Genomic DNA, 22,500 nt, shown 5'->3' with positions numbered 1-22,500 from the left:
TTTTCAATGTGATTGCATTTTAATCTTTTGTCAGCCACTGCATGCCATATACTTTCGGATGACCCTTTCATGAAACCATTTATTTACTTTGATCTCCAAGACACGGATATTATCTGGTTTCTTAAAATTACCTTGGTTACAATTTGAAAAAGTAAAATTTACAATTTATGGGACCAATCTTTCAGTTCTTGCCTAAATAATACACTGTTATGCCCCAAACGTAACAAACTGTTATATTAAAGATGCTAGCTGGACTTCCTCTCATTCTGAGATATCCCCACTGGACCAGATTTTCCAATGGCCCTAGTGTTAAACAGCTCTTATTTAGTCACATAAAGAAATGTTTCATTTATTAAAACTCTCAGCACTGAGAAAAGCGGGAACACTTCAGAGAAATTGTTCACATATTTTAAGCACTTGAAAGAGAGTTGAACTTTCTGGAAAATCAAACTACTTGATTCCTGGTGAAAATGCATGAGAAAAATGGAAGCTCAGCCAGCTGTCACATAGTTATTTTCTAGTATCATGTTTGGTGTGATATACTTTATATATGTGTATATTTTGGCAGTTATATATTGAATATTTGATATTTCCTCGCCTTAGCATCTAGCATTCTTTTCAAACAAAGAAAGTACAAAATCAAAGAAAACACTGATCTATTTGTTCCAAGGGAATGCACCACTTACTAGCTGTAGAGAACAGCTACAGCTTGATAAAATAAGCTGTAACTTCAAACACAGTAGCTCACATATTGTACTATAATATACTGTGGGAAGGTTTCTTAGCCAGGAGAAAGGATAGATGACTGTTATGGGCCAAGAAATATCATTTGATAGGTCTTGTGCAGAAACCATTATGGAGGTCTTTTTAAACTAAAAGTAATCTCATAGATTTTAGTAGAAAATAAATCAGTTTGCATGCTATTGAAAATTAATGTATCTAAAATAAATCTTGTTTTAACTAACAAACATTTGGCTTCAACCAAAAGACAATCAGAAAATGTTCTTTATGCCATTAGTGAAGCGGAGCATATGTTTCTGCTTTATCGGTTGCTGACATAAAGCATACTGATTTACTAGTTTGAAACTGGTAGTTGGGCCACTAGGATTCATTTAATTTGTATTAAGAATTAAGTTTAAATTTTCTGCTGCACTTTTAAATTTTAGAAAGTCTTGTCTTTTTTTTTTTTTTTTTTTTTTTTATATTACTGAGATAGTAAGGAATATTCTGAACGCAGGATCTTTTACAAAGCCAGGCAATCCCCTGTGCTTTGAGACATGGAAAGGATGAGAGTGGTAGCTGTTCTTATCCAGGACTGTCAGTTGGTGGGCAAGTAGGGAAAGAAAAATGACATTAAACCCAAGTCTACTAAACCCTCGCTCTTAGAACCACTCTGAAATCAGAACTGTGTTCATTTTGAAGTGAGTAGCCACATGGAGCTTGGTGAACTTTGCAGACTTTGCTGCTATTATATTGTTACCTGTGCTTACTGAGGACAGGAGTCATGGGCTCAAAAGATCCCTGCTTGACTGGGGCTCCTAACGTATGGGGTGGCTACTGACATTTCTGACAACTCCTTTAGTAGCTTTTGTTGTGTCCCAAACTTCAAAGATAGGAGGTATGGCATAGGCTCTGTGAGTTGTGGTAGAAGGACCTGTGAAAGGACTGTCTGAAGTATCATGAGAAAGAATTAAGGTCACCAAATGAAGTAGCTGCCTACCCCCAGGGAGGCTCTGAATTCTAAAAACATATTTGCAGCTGGTGGCTCCTGTATTGCTTTGTCTGAAAGGTAGTATATAACAGCCTTTTTTTTCTGATGGAAGCAATATTTAGCTCGTAGTGTCTTGGCTCTATAGCTGTGTATACTGGGAACACACTTTCCAGTGACCCAAGTGATCAGCGGTGGTTACTGACTTTGGATGCCATACTGGGACTGGTGTTTGAGATGTATTCAGCACTTACAACTTCAACTTCCAAAACTACTGGGCTCACCAGCTTTGAAAATGAGATGTAATTTGATTCAAGCATTGTACCTAAAACTTCTGGCCATTTAAAAAATACTGCAATTGTGTATGTATCTGTATATAGCTATAAGCACACAGATGTATAAATAAGTTTCATGAGCACTCAGTGTACATAAAATACATGGGTTCTATGTATTATTCCAATTCGTCTGGGCAGTAAAACCCAGCTGTCATTAAACAACACTTTTCCTCTTTCAAATGACAGTTATGAAATGGCAGACTAGTCATTCTTTCAAAGACCCAGACCTCAGTTATTGAGATGCTCAGAAGCATCTGTTGATTTTGCTCTGCCTTTATTATGCCAGGCTGAAGGTGGTGTTGATAAAGACCTCTGAACAACCTTCCATTTTAACAGGGATCAAATTCTCTTTATTAGCATGAAAAAAGAGAAATACTTATAATTTGAACTGGATAAAAGCTTCTCCAATTCTTACTAAATGATTCTGGAATCACAATGGTCAATGAACTCTTTCTTGTCTGATATTTGGAGGTGCTATCTTGTCTGCTCACAGCAAATCTGATAAATAAAAATCTGTATGTATTTCAACGAAAATTATACTTTAGTCTGCCTATATTTATGCAGGCAGGAATTTTTTTCCCTTCTATTTGGTTTTGTCTTTAACCTATCTTAAGAATAGAATGGTTGAGAGGTCTTTTACCATTTTTTCATAGGTATAATACTGAGAGTTTCATTAACAGAAAAGCTTACATCTCAGCGGAATACAGACACCCAAACTATTGTTTAGCTATCTAACTCCCAATTACACAAATGGCAATTAGGTACTTAAATCGTATTTAGATATCTGAATAACTTCAGGGATTTGAGCTAATAGATCTTTGTCTGACAGATTTCTTATGTGGAAAGGAGAATTAGGGAGGGGAATACGAAAGCAATAGTACAATGTCCGATGAATTGATTCCTAGGTGATTTGCCTGGCTGACTCTACACAGCATTTGTAAGCATCTCAATGAAATGTTTAGGAGATTAGTGTCTGTTCTACTTATCAAATTTTGAAATTTCAGAGATCCACCTGACACAGCTGATTTTTCAAAAAGACACGTTAGAAGGAGGGCAAACTTGTGAAGGCCAGATTCTCATTTGGTGTGACTCAGAAAAGGTTTTAAACATAGTTTCTCTTTGCACTTGATTTCACTGTATGTCTCAAAACAATATGATTTTTGAGTAATATCTGCGGGCAAATCTGACCTCTGCTGAATAAACCCCATTGAAGTTTGTCTGAATAACTGTTTGTAGAAATGACCAGGTCCATATTCTACTTGGGTTTTTTTCCTTCTGTAGATTGCAGAAAAGCTAAGAAAAGGCTTGGTGAGCAAGATCTCTTGGCCACTTTTGGGTAATGATAATAACTAAAATTAAATTCTGAGCCCTGCTTGGAATAATTAATTATTACATTTTCCAGGCATGAGTATTTGGGGCAGCTCTTTTCTGTCATACGTAATCATTTAATACTCATTATGAAATTATGGTCAGGATGAGCTTAGTAACTTTGCATTGTTATGTTTTCAATTCAGTTATCTCTATTACATGATGTTATTTTTCAAGTCCATTTTTTAAAAAATGTGGTTAGCCAAATTTTCCTGTTTATGAACTATTCAGAGATAATTGAAATTGCCTGTTTCTCACATGTATCCTATTCATGCCATCTGCTACCTGAAATTTAGTTTGGATACTTGCCATGCAGTTGTAAAGTGTTTTCAGTTTTATTTTATTTCTTGTTGACCGTATGTTGTACTTATATTTCTGTGTATTTAGTATCATATATATATATATATATGGATATAAAAAAAGAGAAAGCAGTCGTTTATCTTGATTTACCCAGTTTGCAGCAGATATTATTACCTTATGGTGTCTCAAGCCCAAAATGAATTTCATTTAGGTTCAGTGAAATTTGGTCTTCATTCATGCCAAAAATTAAGAGTTACTGAATATGATGTAGTTCTGAAAAAATGAACATTGTGAAGTAAAATCTGAAAATAAGTGAAAGTTAAGCAATGTAATTTAAAAAAAAAAGATACTATTGTACTTAAACCTGTTTGTATCACTGTTTAGCAAAAGCATTAAATTCTTTAGTAGTTGTATGAGATAAAAATATCATTTTTTTATCTGAGAAACTGAGTCACGAAAGGATTGAGGTATTGATTTTCCCCCCACTGATGTTGTGAAAACCAGCATGTTTTGCAGGAGTGTGATGATAAATTCTGATACTCCTATATTCCAGCCTCATTCTAATGGGGTAGACCAGGAGACTAGTCTGTGTGACCATCCAGGAATAAGCAGAGCACCTTCTTCAAGCTTGTGTAGTAGTACTCGGTACTCAGAGACTTTTTCTTGTGATAGTCTGAGAATTGTTAGATTTTCCTTAACACTACTGTGTGAATATAGGTGTGCAGCACAGCTGAGAGTTGATTTGTAACAATATTTATCTTCCTTTGTGCAGCGAAATGGTATAATTTACTCCTGGCTGTATCACTCAGGAGTAATGCTTTCTCTATTTGCTTTTGGAAATAAATTTTGTAGCAGGTCAGCCATCATATATCTTTCAAATTGTTTCACAAGTGCATGTTTGTGTATGTCTGTATATATAATATGCATTCTGCCTGTATCTAGGGCTGTTAAAAATGCCCAGTAATAGTGTGGAGTGCACAAAGGCTTTAAGAGCCCAATATTATGCTCGGACATGCATGCTGACTCTCTGCTCCTGATCCTTTGAAGTTCCTGGGGGCAAATTATTGGAAGGGGGATCAGAGGGGAGTCATGGATTCACCTCAGTATCTATGCATGATATATTAAAGATCTGTCTGGTTAGAGGGAAGAATTAGGATCCATTCACCATCTCACCTGCTGAAGCAAAGATGATCTGAAGGTCTGGCTGGGTTCATGTTGCTGCATTGCTGCCTTGAAGGGCAATGGCATGTGTTTCACTTAATGTTTCTGAACATTGAACTGTCATACTTTCCCAGAGAGAGAATGCAAAAATGTTAGAAGTAGAGAGGGAAAGCTTATTACTCTACTTCATTCTCCAAAGTATTTGTGGCTCTCGTATGCATATACTCTGTGAATAAGCTCTGAAGCCCTATGTAATGCAGTATTTAATTCCTTGGAAGCTGTTTAATTCTACATTAAAGTCTTTAACATAATTTCTGAGAAGAGAATGTAGCCTGCTTTGGACTCATTGACCCAATCCCTCAGGTTCACTAAATCCAGGCTGGCCTCAAGGTTCTAACTGTGAAGCCTGTCTGAGCAGAGTGTGTTTTTCAAGAAGTACAGGAGAAAAAAGGAAAAGGAGGAAAGAGTCTGAGTTAACATAAAGACTAGATGATTCTAGGTGAAGGAGAAAGGAAACAGAAGAAACCCAAAAGAGAATAGAAACATTAAAGAAGAAGGAGAAATTTTTCCTAATCGAATCTGGAGTGCAAGAAGGGAGTGATTGAGTAAAGGTTATAATGATTTATCCCTGCAGCCTGTTTTTTACCGTTGGAGACCACTTTGTTGGATGCACAGAACCCAGCTTTCTTCTTTCATGCATGAAGAACCCAGTTCCCTACGAGTTACATGTGGGGATTAGAATTATTTCATATTTTCTCTCTGGCATCTAGCCTGTGGTCACCTGACAAGTGTGGCATTTTTAGGGTAAGTGCTATTATTTTTCCAGGCCCAGGTTTTACAGTCATCATTCGATTTGGAAAATGTGGACTGGATGAATGGGCTTGTTCCTTTTGTAGGGGATTACAATAATACACGGAAGCTTGTGAGTGCTTCTGACAGATGTGTTGGCGGCCTGCCACTGCATGAAGGGTGCGGCTCTGACTGACAACTTGCAATTATATGATGATGAATGGTTCTGATGTGTGTTCAAGAGAAAACCACTTTCTAGAAAGTGAAAGTTGTGCATACGGTTCCTATAAAGTAAGTCTTAAGAAAGGCCCTGACTTCTGTTTTTCTTGGGATAACCAATTTGGATCCCCTTTTCTGTCAAACTTTTTCTGGTTTTGATAAATAAGGGCCAAACCGAAGTTTGTATGGGGAAAATTAGCTTTGGCCCGTTTTGGCTTAAGAAATGCTTTATCTGCGTTTTTAGTCAAACTGACATCATCACTGTAGAGATATACAAATGCATACACACAGAGAAATACTTAAGTATATACACATGACTGTGCAGTAGCCAACAAGTTCATCAAAGAAAATCCATCGAGCAAAAAACCACTTTTCTGTCAGGGATATAATTCACCCATCAGTAGGCCTGCGTGGCTCATGTTAGTGTCAATGGGAGTTTCAGCCACACACCAAGGACAGAATGTACCCACAGATGACTTATAAATGATCTCTTTCTTTGCTAGATTTAATCCAGATTTTTACAATACGGTACTGTCAGAGCCACAGTCTCTGAGCAAAAAGACATACAGAAGGTCTAGTATAGGAGGGCACCTGGCACCTTGGCCCTGGCAAGTTGTTACAGAATATGGTTGATGTTGGCTGACGCAGTATTGTTTTCCGATGTATGGACTGCATCAAGCAGCTGATCTGAATTGTCTAATTCTGTGGAACTGTTATGCTTTTTAGAGCTGTGATATTGTGAATTGAAACCAGAACACTTGCAAAGCAAGAGAAATTGGGCTTTAAGATTAGGATATGCCTTCTAAACAAGGAACAGGATGTTGTAAAAGTACTGTTTTAAAAACTTCTAATTTTTATTTTTTTTTTTTTAATTTGAACAAAGTTAGGAACATGTGTATCTGAACATGTAGAGAACATATCTTTCTGGATGCAAAATTAGTGGTCTACAAATGTCTTTTGTGTGGTTTTCTGATTGGTCAAACTCTACTGACCCTTTCTGTGGATTGCTGGTCCTTGTTGTCTATGGTATAAAGGAAGTTTCTACAAAGGAAAAAAACTATTTTTGTTTAAAAGTGCAGTCTTGAGTATAGGTGGAACATGATCATGGTATTCAAATTTTCAATCTAGTCTTTGCAAAAGTTATTGTTGTTAGAGAGGAATTGTTAAGCAGCCTGATCCAATGTGGTGATTCCTGCATGACTTTGCAGTAAACAGTTACAGTTTTCCTATATATCTGTAAGCAATATTCGTTCTTATTCTCTGAAGAGCTATTTGATACAGTATAAGGTTCCACTTGGATCTTTGTCATTATCCACCTTTTGAAATTATTTCAGTAGTGAAAAAAAAAAAAAAAAAAAGGCGCAATCAAAATGAGTGGACAAATTTTATCATTATTTTGTAAATAAATGCAAAATGTAATGAACTGTGGTGATTTTAGATTCTTTAACCTATGTTCTGGGTCTAACTGCCTGTAGTAGGTGCTGAGTAAGTCCAGTTAATAGTTTTCAGAAGAAGGGAGATGATATTTTCTTTGTATCAAAGTTCACATTTACACTGCTGTTTATAAGATAATGAACTCATTAGGGCATTACATTTTGCTGAAGAAAGAAATAGTTTATTTCCTGTCAGCTAAAAAGCTTTTGGACAATTCCTGAAAATATCTGGATGTGGGATAGTTAACTGAAAGGAATTCCTAAATGCAAGATCACGTCACAATTCTTCTTACCTGCCTAAAATTTGAAGCTTTCTGAACTTGAGAAACTTGAGGAATCTCATCACAGAATTAAAACAATTCCATGTGAGTTTGGTGTCCATGGGGCATCCAGCAGCTCTGGGATCTGAGGTGTCTGGTTCACCTCAGGAAAAGCTGTGCCTGTGCAGACTGCCTCCCTCCCTGCGCACAGGAAGAGGTACGATGCTCATTGACCGCTGGCTTAGGCTGAACACTAGCAGTTGTTCCAGCTGTGATAGTATGATACATGACGTGTAGAGCTTTTAAAGGGAAAAGGAACAAAAATAAAGTCATTTATTCCATGAAGCTTAGGCCACTGAGTTCGGAAGTGTCTCTTTCACTAGAAGTATTTAAACTGATTCCTTATAATTTTTTTCCAGGGGCCTCTGTCAGGATGTACATTAGGTGGTATACATGTAGCAGTATTAAAAGCAAACAACAGTCCTTGTCCCAGTAAGCTCTCAGCCAAATCTTATGATGAGAGAGAACAGGTGAAAATATGATTGGTGGGGAAAAGTGGGCACCACTGACAATGATGTTCATGTATTTGATACAAGGAGCAGCAGCCACAGTGTACCACCTGCCCAGCCATACATAAGGTGGTGTAAATTATACCTTGCCCATAAATAAGTGTTTAAAAAAAGCTTAAGGAACCAGAGACGTGTAACTAGTGATGTTTGTGAGACTGCCTTCCTGGTGCTCGTGATTATATTAATAGTGTGAGTGCAAATGCGGGAGGAGGGTTTAAGCAGGTTTGCAGTCCAGGGATTAGAGAAGTGATTAGTTGACAAAAAAGATTGTATGGTGGTTTAAATATGGTTGTGGGTAATGTCAAGATAAAAGCCCCAGTAAGATAATTCTCATATGGAGTAAAGACAATGAAAACGTAATCAAAGGGTAAGCGATTAATCTCAACTTTAATATATGTATACATGACTTAGATGGACCAAACTGCGAGCATGTGGAGAACATGGCAGCAGCCCACATTCCTGCCTTCGGCTTGGTAGTAACAAGCCTTTGCATTGCACATCCAAACCTCTGGCATCACACTACTTTTTCTGTATGAAATCCATACGTACAACCTCATATATAAAGGATCTAGCCTTATAAATCATGCAGTGGCTTTGCTAAAACCCCCTAATAGACAGGAAGTATAGCTTACAATTCAGAAATATATCGATTCTGGTTTGAGTTTTGTTGTTCCTAGAGTACAAGTACAGGAAGTGCATTAGACCGTGATCTACTGAACACAATAGGAGTCAGATCTTCACCTGTTACTCATGCACCGAATTTGGTAATACATTTAAATGAATAAGGCAGTGTTATAATTTTCTAATATGTTATTTGGCGTTCAAGCAAAGATATTTCCTACCTGTCCTGTTCTCTGGAATGGGTGCTTCAAAGATCATGAATCAGAACTTATAATAGAGCAATCTTTTTGGTAGGGGTTGTTCTGATAACATTAAATTTTCTATTGGCCCTAAATATGCGAAAAATCCTTCTAAACAACCGATTATTTGCTAGATTTTTGCATCTGTATAAAGAGTACATTAGAAAACAGCATTAATCTACAATTTCAAAGTAGCTGTGTAGAATCTCATGCAAGCTTAAATTTTCTGGGAAGTTATGTGGCTAAAATTCAGGTCATTAATCTAAACTTTTATAACTCCGTAGTCTGTCTTAAATCAACAAAAGTAAGAAGACTAACTGTTTATGACAGAAATTGTGTAAATTATCTTTGTTATCTGCAATATAACTTCTAGTGAAGCTTGTGGCATAACTCTCTAGATCTCCATTGCCTATTTCGTGCTTGTAGTGAGGAGGATGCTGGAAAAGAAAGGATGTTTATTAGCAGAATAGGAAATAAAGAATAACTAAAACCAGGGAGCATGAGCTTATTGTGGTTTCCCTTCTCTGTACTAATGAAGATTTAATTGTACTGAGTGTTTATTTACTCTTTGAGTAGCAGACTTTGGAATGAGAACACCCCAAGTATTATAAATTTCTCCTCAGATGTTTCCAAATCACTCCCATTTTCTTCACTCTGAAATTTATTGTATTACTATGCTACATATTTTAGGCAGATCTATATGCTGATGAATTTGTGCACCAGCTTTGGGGACAAAAATTATTTTCTGCTGAGAAACATGTGATGAGTTAATGGGTCAGGTAGCATCTTACGCTGTGACATCACTTGCTCTAAGCAGATTGGGAAACCTATACAGGTCTGTTGGCCTGCACGTGGGGGATATCAAGGTTTGCTCTGTCATGAGAGCAAAAGGGGGCTGTGTCTGTTTTGCTGCACTAGAACAGGGTCCAACATGCACTTTTTAATTATTGCTAGTGCTCTTAATTGGCAAAGTCCAGTGCAGCAAAACCAAAGTCCATTTCCTGTTCACTCTGCCATTAATTCAACGTAATCGGTACCCTTCAAACCGCCACTGATTCCAAAAGTGGCTACTAAATCTAATTTGTAAGTCTGAGCTGTATATAAGCCCAGGCTTAAAACTGCTTTTTCAGAATGTCTGCATAACTGGCAAAAGCTTTCTTCAGTGACCCAACAGAACTTAAAATATTTTTAAATGAAAACAATTTTTGTTTCCAAGTAGATAATTTTTTATCTATGTATAATTTTTCTTACCTGATTAAATGATATTTTTTCCTCAAAAATAGATTATGATTCATCCAGTTCATCAACAGTATGATCGTCCGTGAATGTGAAACTATCCAATAGCGTGTTATATCCTTGCTGGCTGGTCAATCTGAAGCCTTTGTGGCTATTAATTACTTATTCTTCAAGCTGTGCTCTGGAGACATGGATATTACACAATTGGCTGGGGTTTTTCAGCATACTTTGTAAATGTGCTACAAACTCATTATCTTCTCGAAGTCTTTGTAAAGAGGAAAAAAGGGTAGTCAGTACACCAACTTCACAGGTGTGGGACTAAGACTGTGACTTTAAAACCATCATTATTTTATTGGTTGTTCAGCTCAAGGTGTTTAGGTCCTGATTCTTTTCCAGAGGACCTAACTTTGTGCAGCAGTTTATATATAGCTATATATATTATAGTCTCAGTCTTTACATTGACTTTACATTGACACAGCTGCAGCTGTGAATATTCAGCAATTCCTCAAATACAACCCCAAGTTTTTTAAATTGAGCTCCCAGAAAATGCAACTGCGACCCATCATTTCTCCTTTTGCTGTTCCATCCCTCATTCATTTAATTTCTTTGAACTTTTGCAATGAAATGTGGCCAATGATCATATGGGCAACAGTCTCATTTGTGCTGCAGTTCCAGTTTATGGGTTTATGCTTTTGTCTGGGATTGTCCCATGTGCTGAATGTAGCAAGAATCCTGGGGGGGGGGAAAAAAAAACAAACAACCAAACCCAAACCATAGGTACTTTTTTTTTTTTTTTTTTTTTTTTTTTTTTTATTTTAAGAATGTATCATAATGTTTATTCACACGGGGGCTGAATTAAGATTTCCTGGACAACCTTAATTCTATCATTTCCATATCTTTCCACTAATTTACCTTACAAAATCAATAATGTTCTTTTACTAGAAAAATATTTGATGGTTAATTTTCAGCTCTATCTATATAGGGAAATGAAAATTTTAAGATATTATACATGAAGATATTAGTGCATTCTTTTCTCAGATCTTTTCACAGATGTGTAACAAACCAGCCATTATTCCTGAAATATATATCCGTGGCAAGTAGATTGGTGTTTGTGAGATTTGTAAACCTTTTAAAGCTCTGTTTGCTGGAATTAGCTCAGGAAAGTCTTGCTTGTTCTATATTTGTTTTTATACCAAATATGATAGTTTAAGTTAAAATTTTATTAGTATAAAGGGGGCTATAGAACTGATTTTGTCAGTGTATTTTAGTGTCCTGGAAAAGATTGCATCATGTGCCATAGAGACCTTCAGAAATGGTAAATAGAGAGGAGATTCTAGCTATTGTTTTCATTCCTTTGCATCCTTGTTTGAAGTCATTTCAAATCAAGAGCATATTATTTTGCTTTCTTTGTATTATACTTTTACATACAAAAATGCTTAAGGATTTCTCGTGAAAAATTCTTTTTGTTATACAATTGTTTTAATTTCAGAATATTTTATGTAAGAGCTGAGTTAAGATTTTTATACACAATATTAAGAAGCCTTCAAATCATTAAACAGATGTTTATTACTGCATTATTAGGGTAATGAGTAGAACATGATTTGGGGGAACAAAATAGAGGTCTTTTGAATCATCCATGTTTTGTTCATAAATCATCTGGTGTCACAAATTTTCCGAGGAACATTAATCAGTTTAATAGAAACTGATTTTTCTTGCTTTTCGGGAAGTCCCCTTACTCCCTGCCCACCCCCTAGTTAACCTGGTGTGGAGGAGGTTATACACACTTGTATTGTTTGTATTATCTTTTGTTTAAGATGTTTTTATTCCCTAAAACTTTTACTAATATTTCCATAGTCATTTAATGGAATTTCTGCTTTCTTAAATGATACAGTACTTACTGGGCATTGAACTTGACACAATAACAAAAAAGGCCTGTTTGTGCTAACAAATAATTTCTTGAGTTGAGATGGGATTCTCTGCTTGCTTCGGCTTGTTATGGGAATCTGGGAGAGCTGTGCAATGTTAAGAGAAAATAAAATCTGCCCCATGTCTTTACTAAGATAAATTCAGTGAGTGGGTTTAGTGCATAGCTGAACACAGGCTGGCAAGCAATCAGCAACTTCTTGAGCTACTAGGGAAATTCATTTGTAAAAGAAAGACACTACATGTCCAGAGGCCATATGATATATGATTTGTTCCAGAGCAGTTTAACAAAGAAAGATTTAAAGATTAAATTCTCAGTTGTTTGTTTGTAGTAATGAGAAGAATGTCACTTCAACTCACAAGTGTTAGGAAAGAGTGGATACCAAAGATGAAAGTGAATTGTTTAGGGTTATAAAAGGACTATATCAAGGAACAGAGGTATGAGATTAAGAGAAACAATAATTAGGCCAAATATTGGGGGAAATTTCAAATCCATTTAAGTCTAAATAGACTTTGATGGAGTTATGCTGATGAGTTCTAATTAAGATACTGGCTCAGTCTGTTCTTTTCCAGTCTGAAGAAAAAAAAAAAATTGATCTTCTAGAGCTGTTCAATACAGAAAGATGTGAAGATGTGGACGCAAAGAAAAATAATGAAGGTTCTGAGATCTGCTTCCATTAACACAACTTTCTTCTTTTGCAAAAATAACAAATATTGCAATCCTATTGATTTTGTTACTTTGCTGATACATAGTAAGAGACAGGAAAATGAATGTATCGTTCTCCTTTATTATATTGGTATGTAGTCTTTCGGCCAGGGATTGCGAGGAGATTGTGCTCCCCTTTTCCTGATTAGCCTTGACTGCTATTGTATAAGGCCCAAGATGCTCTCTTGCCAATATTATATTTTCACTTGGGAAGTAACTAGAGGTGTACAGGGGGAATAGGTGATTACATATAATATCTAATATCATTGTAATGTAAATAAGGCAATGATGTGTACTTCCATGAATACAGACAATCTAACAGGGAAATGCACCTTCTAATGCAAGGGAAACTCTAAGTGTAGGAATGAAATGAACATGTAATTTTGATAGGAGATACTTATCCTCTGCTAATACGCCAAAACATTGCATCCAAGCGATTACACTGACATTTGAGAAAACTCCTTTTGACATACATAGTGTATTGTCTAGTGCAGTGTTCATGAAATTAACATTTTCCTGAAGTAATCATACACAATTAAGTGACCAAATAGTTCTGAGGCAATACAACTGTATTTCACAGGAACTAAATATATTTCTTCACACTGATCCTGCATGTTTTAGTTGAGCAGTCATTAGCATGTTTATAATGGTTCTAATTTAGCACAACATTTTCTGAATTTTATCCTTGAGTCATTTACAAATTGTTCATATTGAGTAAACAAAGGAAACAGATTGCATTTTATACTTAGTAATTTATCTGAAAGAAGAGGGGAGGGTTAATTGTCTGAAAGTTTTGCTCTGTTTGGGGAAGTGATTCTAGTCTTGCATTGCTTGGCACACAATGCCTTTTTTTCCCTCTGTTCTGGGGGGAAAAAAAAAATAATGGAGGAGTGAGTAAAATGAAAAATTAGGAGCAGGACAAGATTTGCCACTCCCAAAGGGGAGTGTGGAGCAGAATTGGAGCTGGCACGAGATTATCTAAAACAGTTGGTGCATTCCTTAATGATCAAGTGCTTGAGAAGTCCAGCTCTCTCTCACAGAGCATCTGTGTTGATGTTTATATCAGTGCCCTGCTGTATGGGAAAAGCATGCTTTCTCTGTTGCTTTTCTAAAAATAGTGTGGCATATAGCATTGTATGAGTTATTTTAAGAGAACAAAAACATTTGCAAGGTTAAAGGTTCTGCTTTTTAATAAATAAATAAAAATAAAGGTCAGAACTGTATCTTGGGTTATTCTTTCCATGAAATTCAAACTCCTTTTTATCTAGAGTTTTGCAGTGAGCAGAATGCATTCTAGTGCTCTTTGCACTAGAGAATTCCTGTTGAAACAAGCCATTTTAGGCAGAATTGGTACAAGCTTCAGACTCTCTACAGTTTTTCCCACTAGCCACATCATAGAAAGCAGGTCTGGAAATCACCCCCAGTTAAATTCCAGTGTTTCTGTTTAGAATGTCTGTTTCATGCAAGATCTAGACCATTCAAGTAGTGCAAATGAATTCAGAGGAAAACCAGAACATTTTAATGCCTAATTATTTTTAGTGAGCTTGGAGAGTTTTAATTAAAAGTTAAGAGAGCTCTCCAAGCTCTTACAGTTCTAATTTTATCATATTGTGGAAATCTTGTCACTGTGAAAAAATGTACAGCAGTTGGCAGATTTACTTGGTTCCCTGTCCTAAACAAAACTGTAATGTTAGGTAGTCAGATCTCAGTCACATTTCCATTATTGCTCTTGCAAGAAAACATCTACTTTGAGCTGACTGCCTTTAGCATATAATTGTATTTAGGAAGGGTTTTTACCCTTTTTTTGTTTTTCTTTTTTCCTTTTTTTTGGTTTTACAGTACTGCCTACAGGTTGCACTGAGAGTCAGAAGCGAGTTCTAATCCATGACCAGAAATGTGCTAGGTGTTCAACAGCACCCTTGTGAGATACGCAGTCTGTGCCAGAAACGTCACAGCCTCAATAGCCAAGGCAGACAAAGAGGTGGACAGAAACAGGTCACTATGAGAGCAGGGAGTAAGTGACTGGCCAGGATTATTTGGCTATTTAATGACAGGAGCAAGATACAGGATTTAGGACTTCTCTTTTTGTTTTGGCAATTTGCAGTAAATGGAGGAAAAGAAATTAGCAGCTATTCCTGTTCTCAATGTTACGTTGCTCAGTTTTGTGTTGTGATTTTATTTTTCAAGAGCTTGGCTTTTGAAAGCTTATAAAATCAAGAAAATCTTGAAAAGTTGGCCAAAGAAATCAGTTCACTGGCTAACAACATGCCTGAAATGCCTTATATTTTAATTTTCTGTTAGACCACAACAATTAATTACTGTATGAGAACAGTATGGAAATTGAAAGGCTGAGATGAGATTCCCCTGACCTGCCTCTCCACTGACAGCAAGATTGAAGCCAAGCTGCTTATGAGCAGGAGACAGTGGCAGTACATTGCAACTGTGAATGTTAAGCCTTCAGGCTGATTTTTGATTAGTTTTGTATTGTTGCTGTCTCCTTTTCTTTTATTTAAAGTTTATTGAAATGGAAAAGGATAATTTGTGTTTGAAAGAAGAAAAAAAATGTAACTATGGCAACAAAGAATCTATTTCAGTAACATTACCCAAACTTTACATCCTTGGATTAAAAAAGAATAGAGAGTACCATCCAGCAGTTAAGTTTCCGATAGTCATGGTTAAATTATATTTTTATTTCTCAAATCATGAATGTAAATGTAACGTTCTTAACATAATTTTGAATTGTTAGAAGATTATGAAATTCTGTTCATTCAAAATGAATTACATTAGCCTTTTGACTTTCCCTTTGATGCCAAAATGTTAAGAGTTTGCATATAATTTAAAAATACGTAACAGGAAACCTGAAAATTAGGAAACATTTTTATGATATTGATCTATGCTCAAGGAAATCTGATGGGCAGTGAACTCACAAAAGGCATGTAAGCAAGCTGTTGTCATGCACTCAGAGGTGGATCAGTTAATCAAAGGTCCCAACACAGGTATATTAAAACTCATCGCCAGATTTAAAAAAAATATACTTAGTTTTCTGAATAATTCACCTTTTTAATGAATGGATCTAATAACAATAGCACCAATGGACATGGCACTTCAATTGTAAATAACAAACACTGACGAGGGTATATCTAAATTATACTTGACTTTTGTTGAGGAATATTTGTGGAGTACTGATTTTATTTAGACTTTTCTACTCTGAACAGGTTTTAGTATTCTATTAAGAACACTGAAACAAACCTTCCTCTTTCAGATGGATGATGGATTGTGTTGCTATTAATTTTAGATGTCAGGTCCTTAGCTTCACCCACTTGAAAAAAGCACATTTGCACTTGAGGCATCGGGTGAGACGTGCAAAGGTACAGTAGGGAGCAAGGCAACTAAAGGATAGCAACTGTAATGTTTGTAGTTTATTTGGTTTTTTTGGGGGGGAAGAAGCAGATCTTCTCCTGTAATAGGAATCCAGTGTGGTTGGACTTCGTAAGCACACCAGTGTCTGTCCTAAGGAGTTCATAATCTCATTTAACATTCTTTCAAGGCAAAAAACCCCCACACAACATGGATGCTGACAGGGTAGTTCCACTTGTGCTGTTTTTCTCGTCATATAAACTTGAATGAGGCATTTGAACTCTTGACAAAGGCTGATTCAAAAGACACCTTTTCTCCCGTGGAGCTGAAGGCAAATAAATGCAATGAGAGTAACTTAGAGAATATAGAACATTAGAGATGGAGGAACTTGCATATTGTTATGTAGTGCCAAAGCTTGCAAAAATACGGTCTTTTTATGTTTAGCAATATCTACTAAATTGTAATGGGGTATAACTACAGACTGTAGTTCTGAAATAAAGACAAAGCTACCACTAATTCTGTTGTAATGTTCTAAAATGCAGAAAATAAGTTTATCCTCCTCTTCCGGAGAATGTGATAATGTTTTAGAACAGTTTCTCTTGTAGCATGCCTGATTTCTCTTTTAATTCCTCTACCTTGTCTTACCCAGTGCCTCTTTCCTTGAGATGTAACAGTTCAGATACATGTAGAAATGTCACCTATACCTTTGATTGAATTATATTTCTGTATTGTTTATGAACTTGCTATGCATTTGCAATCATTATTAATAAATCAATGTGCTTTTGTCTTCTGTCACAAAGTAATGTATGTATTCAAAAAGAATTGTATGCAAAGCAAGTCATGTTTTAGAACACATATCATTAATAATTATCAGTTTGCAGTATTGTTACAACATGTTTTGAGGGAAGCTTATTATAAAAGAAATAACAAGGCACTGCACAGCAGCAAGAATAAGACAGTTCAGTTGATCACTGGTATAGGTGTTATAAATATGCCAGTCTGTACTATACTGTTTTATTAAGTCTCAAAAAGTCAAAGCTGATTTGAAATAATAATGTCTGACAGTCAGTGCTTTGAAGTTTTGCTGCAGCACTCTCACGTTTAGGCTTTCTTTTATGTATGACTTTACCATAAAAAACAAAAACACACACACGGCATGAACGCTTTTTTTTTTTTTTTTTCTCGTATCTGTATTTCAAAGAAAGTAATAAGAGGCTACTTCAGTGAATTAAAAGGGAAAAAAAAGGAACAACCCCCCAGAATCGATGAGCATAGGTGCAGGCCACTGTAAGGTCATACAGTATTCATGTAAGCTATAGCTGGGGTTTGTAACTTGTTGAAGACTGTAAAAGTGAAATAAAAGAAAAAAAAAAAAAAGAAAAAAGGGAAGAATAAGGAAAAGACAAGAGGCAAAAGCTATCCTTGATAGGAACAAGATGACTTTCATTCAGTTGGAAGAACTTGAGAGCTTGGCTGTGGTAGCTAACACACTCGTTCTTCATCACCGGTCGTGCAACAAAGAGCTGGATTCCATCCATTCCTTGACTGATTGATTACCCAATGGACAAATGTTAATTCTTTTCATCGATGCTTTGTCATTGTGGAGAGATCCTTTTCATCTAACACCTAGGCTTTTTTTTTTTTTTTTCTGCTTATTTATCTTTTAACATCCTCCTCTCATTCACCTTTGCAAAGCTGTCATGTCTAACAAGATACTCACTGTACTCTAAATTCCTTTAGTCTACAATTAAAATTGCTAACAAAGTATGTAATAAACCGTGATATTAAATAATACTCAATGATTTCATTTAGTCATCTCAGTCTAATTATACTTAACCTGTTTGTTTGTCCTTGAAAGAAAATTTTTCCTAATTCACAAGAGAAGAATATAAAGGATGAGAAGCTGTGTGTTGCTAATATAATAAATTGCTCCAGTGCAACTTCACAAATTTGATCTTACATGTGTCAGTACAAAATATGCTACTTTGCAACATAAGCCCAACTGTGGTTTATAAAGTCAGTGAGAAGAGCTAAAAATGTATAAATGCTAATTTCTTTCTTTGCTTCTTTTATAATTGTCTTTAACAAGAATACCCCTGAATTTTGAAAATGTCGGGATCCACAAGATTTTGGAATGGTGCTGAAGCAGAGCCTCAGTGCAGGGAGAGTGATGCAGTGCAGATGTGAATTCGGGCTTCTTCAATGTGCAGTGCTGGATTCTGAGTCGATGTTTTGTTTCTATAATGAATCAATATGGATGAAGACATTTTACTGATGTCAGAAGATATCATTATAGATGTATGTAAAAATTAATTTTCAGAACAGAAAGAAGAGAAAAAAATCCCTTTCTGATTCACAGACCTTTTCAAAATGTGTATTTCTGAACACAGAATACAGAACTTGAAGGGAGATATGCCTTTCAAGTATAAGCCTTTATATTTTAGTTTCCTGTCTTAACGTGGAGGACCTCCAGGGAGCTTTAACACATTATCATTATTTTAAATTCTAAAAATCATGCTGATTAAACCTGCTAATTCAAAATTTACAGGAATTTCAAAAGAGCTATTTCTACAGTGTTATAAAAAAGTTTATTAAAAGGCATATTGTGTGTTTTTGCAATCTTCCCAATAACAAATACAGTAGGTATAAATTGTGTGGTCAGAGCTATAACATACAGTTTGAATAAGATAGGGGTGTTTAAAGAAATGTTTTGTAAGGAATTTTTCAGTCATTTATAGAGATAAAAATTGTAACTGGCAATAAAATTATATCAGAAAGAAGACACACAGATAGATCTGTATTCCACTCCATTTCTTTCTCAGTCTCTCTTTAGAAATATGGTTTTTTGCCCTTACGTAACACTACAGATATATACATGGGTGTTCTTAAGAACAGTAAGAGAAGAAATAAAACAAGTGCTTCTGAGGAAAGTATTTTATCAACTCCTGTGATATGCTAATTGTTTCCTTTTTTAAAAATTTAAATGTTTTTCCTTCTTTGTATGAATCGAGGAAAATAGCGAAAAGGCAGTAGAATACAGAATTTATAGCACACATTATAAATTTTAAATAAAACTCTAAAGATATTTTTTTTTTCAGGGATGAGGGGTCTGAAATTTTGGCAGGGGAGAAACACAGAAACATCTTTTTAAACTAATGATGATATCACAAAAAAGGACAAATTATAATGTTCTATTGATAATTGATGGTTATTTCTTGATTCTTCTATTATCAGGCCAGAACTCATAAAAGTAATAAGTGCCTCTTATTGTTAAAAGTAAATTGTTATTATATAACAAGTATTTTAACATTGCCTATTGCAACTTACAGCTCCTTAATTTTGTCTCTTTCATACAAAGATATAATTAGTAAATAAATTGGCTTTTCTACTGAAATATTACTTCAAAAACATTTACGAGCTGTGTTGTCTTTCCGCAGAGGCTTGCACGGTGAAAATGTGTTGCAATTAAAACCTGATCTTTGATCTTTTGGTAGTTACAGTTTGGTTTGCTTTCAACTGGTTTTTGGTGGGTTTTGTTTGTTTGTTTGTTCGTTTCGAATGACTGATGCTAATGGGAATTTTTAGTCTGAAACTACTTGCACTCTACAATGTGATTTGCTATATGACCTTTTTCTTAAACTTCTCCCTCCATCTTTAACTCCTCCTTTTGTGACCTCTTTGAATGTTTCTCCTCCCTCTGAATATTTTTAGAATCCTCTGAGGTGGAACAAACTGTTACCCATTGCATCGATGTGATCTGTGTTGCTATTCTTAATCTGGGCTTTTTGCTTTTGCTTTCACTGGTGTGAGTGCTTCTGACTGGACTGCTAACATGAGAATTTGAGCCACGATTTGGCCTTAATCTGCCGGTAATTTAGGAGAAGATATGTTAGGCTGAATTCTGCCTTCTTGTATACCCCAGTGTTAATTCGTAAGTGACTGGAGTGGGATCAGTAGAAATGTTGTCAAAATTTGGAACGTTATTAGTTATTTAGGGAGCATCGTGTCAATTCATCCTCCTCCTGACACAAAGCGCAGCTTGCTGTGAGAGTTTCTAACAGCTAAGGTGTATGGCTGTTCCCAGTGTACGCACAAGAAGCAATGCACTCAGCACCGCCCTGAGTGGTACATGGTCTTACAGTGAAGGCTCTTTGCAAACACTCGTTTTAGGAATAGAGTTGCATTTAAAGAATGTTTTTGCCATCTTGCTAAGCTGGGCCAAAGAGTTTTCAAGGAGTTTAGCGTAGACATTGTTGAGGAGTCTGTCTACCAGTGAAAGTAAAGGCATAATGTTTAATGGAGATTGTACTATTACTAACTGGGAAGGGAAAAGAAGTGTTAGTTTGTGTGTAAAGTTTTCCTGATAATCATTTATAAAACTGAACTGTGGTACTTAAAGTCATAAAACTCTGGATCACTACATCAACCATAAGAATTCCCATCTTAAAAATCAGCTTTCATAAATTATCTGGAAGCTTATGTATAATTTAGACTTCAGAGCCAATTAGTTCAATTTAGGAACTGAAAAAAAGTGTTATGCTCAATATCAAATTTTCTAGTGGAACTGGGTTGTGATCATAGGAAACTTACTAAGTCCAGTCTTCTACTTTCTCCTAAGTGTAATGACTTCAGTGACAGTTTTGCCTACAGCACGCCTCCCAGATTGGGACAAGGATTTGAAATGTATTCTGAACTTCAAATTAGGAAAGCCTATCTTCTAATCATTGCATGTTTTTATAGTGTACTGAGAAAATTTCAGATACTGTGAACATCCAATATGTAGAGTGCTTTTATGAATTCCATGGAGACTTTATATGAGTAACTTTTGTATTGACATGGGTATAAAAATGGGTTTCAGATGTCACTGTGTGCCAAATTTCCAAAAAAAGCTTCTAAATCTTCATGTATAATTTTGAGTGTACAATCATTCTCAAATGAAAAAGACAGAATTTGTATATACATTGGCAATCTATGCATGTAAATTGGCAGTTAGCATGCATAAATCCTGAACGCAGTTTTTCTTTCAATTAGACCCTTGTTAAATCCATAGTAACTCCATTAACCTCCGTGGAATTACTCTGGATTTATAATGCAGTTAAATAAGAACTCTGTTTGGCTACAAGTTCATTTCCCTTTGAAACTATGGTCCAACTAGTACAGGGAGAATAGTTTTAAAATGAAAGTGACACCTGTTTTCCTGATGTGTGAGAATATATTTGATAATTCCTCTCTTTTTTTTTTTTTTTTTTTTTTTTTTTTTTTTTTTTTAAAGATTCATCCTGCATGGAAAAGCTACTTTCTAAAGACTGGAAGGAGAAGATGGAAAAATTAAACACAAGTGATCTTCTTGGAGAAATTAAAGGTATCTCACTAGATCAAATTTTAAATGTTTGCATATATTTTAAAAAAGGAATTGGGGATTTTTAAAGTTCAGAAATAATAATAGAAATAACAATCATAACTAGAGGGTGCTTTTCTCTTTCCAGTCAACTCACCCTGTGAGTTTTTTAATGTTTATCTTTGAGCTGATGGATGCGTCTGCTAAATAAATAAATTGGAGTATGTCACAATCAGTTATAAGCAGTATCAAGGATGTTATCACAAACACCAGGTTAGTTACATTAGTTCATTGACATTAGCCATATATCTCTGTGACCAGAGGAAGAGGAATAAACATCTTGAAAATATGGAGTTACTAGTACTTGGTACCGTTTCTCCACAGTTGCATAAACTGTATGTAGAAACCTTTCAGATTATAAAAGGGGGTAGTTCAGCGATTACTGTTCTAAATCTTTGATTCAAAATTAGGGAAAAAAAGGATATTTGTATATATTGCTGCTATTCCTGTGGAGAAAGAGCATCTCTGGATGAAATTCAGGACCTACTGAGATCAGTTCAAGTTTTATTGTGTATATAGAGAGTACTTCCCAGTAATTGCAAGATTTGTTGAACCAGCAATCTAGTAAAAGTAGAGTTATCTTGACAGTTAAATACTACTTAGAAAACTTGAAGTGTTTTTCCCCACCCTTCAGTTCTTCCATGGATTTTCTTCGTGAAAAGAAATTCAGTGTTATTGATTATGCAACAAATTTAAAAAGTGTTTTCTGTGCTGTGAGGTCATAAGGCATGTTTGAGGAGTACACGAGGTACCTAAGATTTATTTCTCTTCATTGGTGTAATTTTATTAAATTGCAGCTACAAATATGTGGAAACAAAGAATCATGTGCATCATATTAATAAATCTTTACTTTTTTTTTTTTTTTTTTTTTTAAAAAA

The 22,500-nt window shown here is 35.5% G+C and overlaps 1 protein-coding gene across 7 annotated transcripts in view; it reads left to right on the top strand.

Moving 5' to 3' along the window:
* Nucleotides 1-22,500, top strand: part of SOX6 (SRY-box 6) — a 322,621-nt gene that overhangs the window by 125,752 nt on the left and 174,369 nt on the right. For all 7 annotated transcript variants that reach the window (XM_026850473.1, XM_026850475.1, XM_026850472.1 and 4 more), the window contains one exon: nt 21,497-21,586. In XM_026850473.1, the coding sequence (XP_026706274.1) occupies nt 21,497-21,586 (90 nt within the window). The remainder of the gene's footprint in view (nt 1-21,496; nt 21,587-22,500) is intronic.

The sequence above is a fragment of the Athene cunicularia genome (assembly GCF_003259725.1).
Source record: "Athene cunicularia isolate RWA chromosome 5 unlocalized genomic scaffold, athCun1 chr5_part2, whole genome shotgun sequence".
In the NCBI taxonomy this organism is placed as follows: Eukaryota; Metazoa; Chordata; class Aves; order Strigiformes; family Strigidae; genus Athene; species Athene cunicularia.
This window is presented reverse-complemented; position numbering and strand designations above follow the sequence as displayed.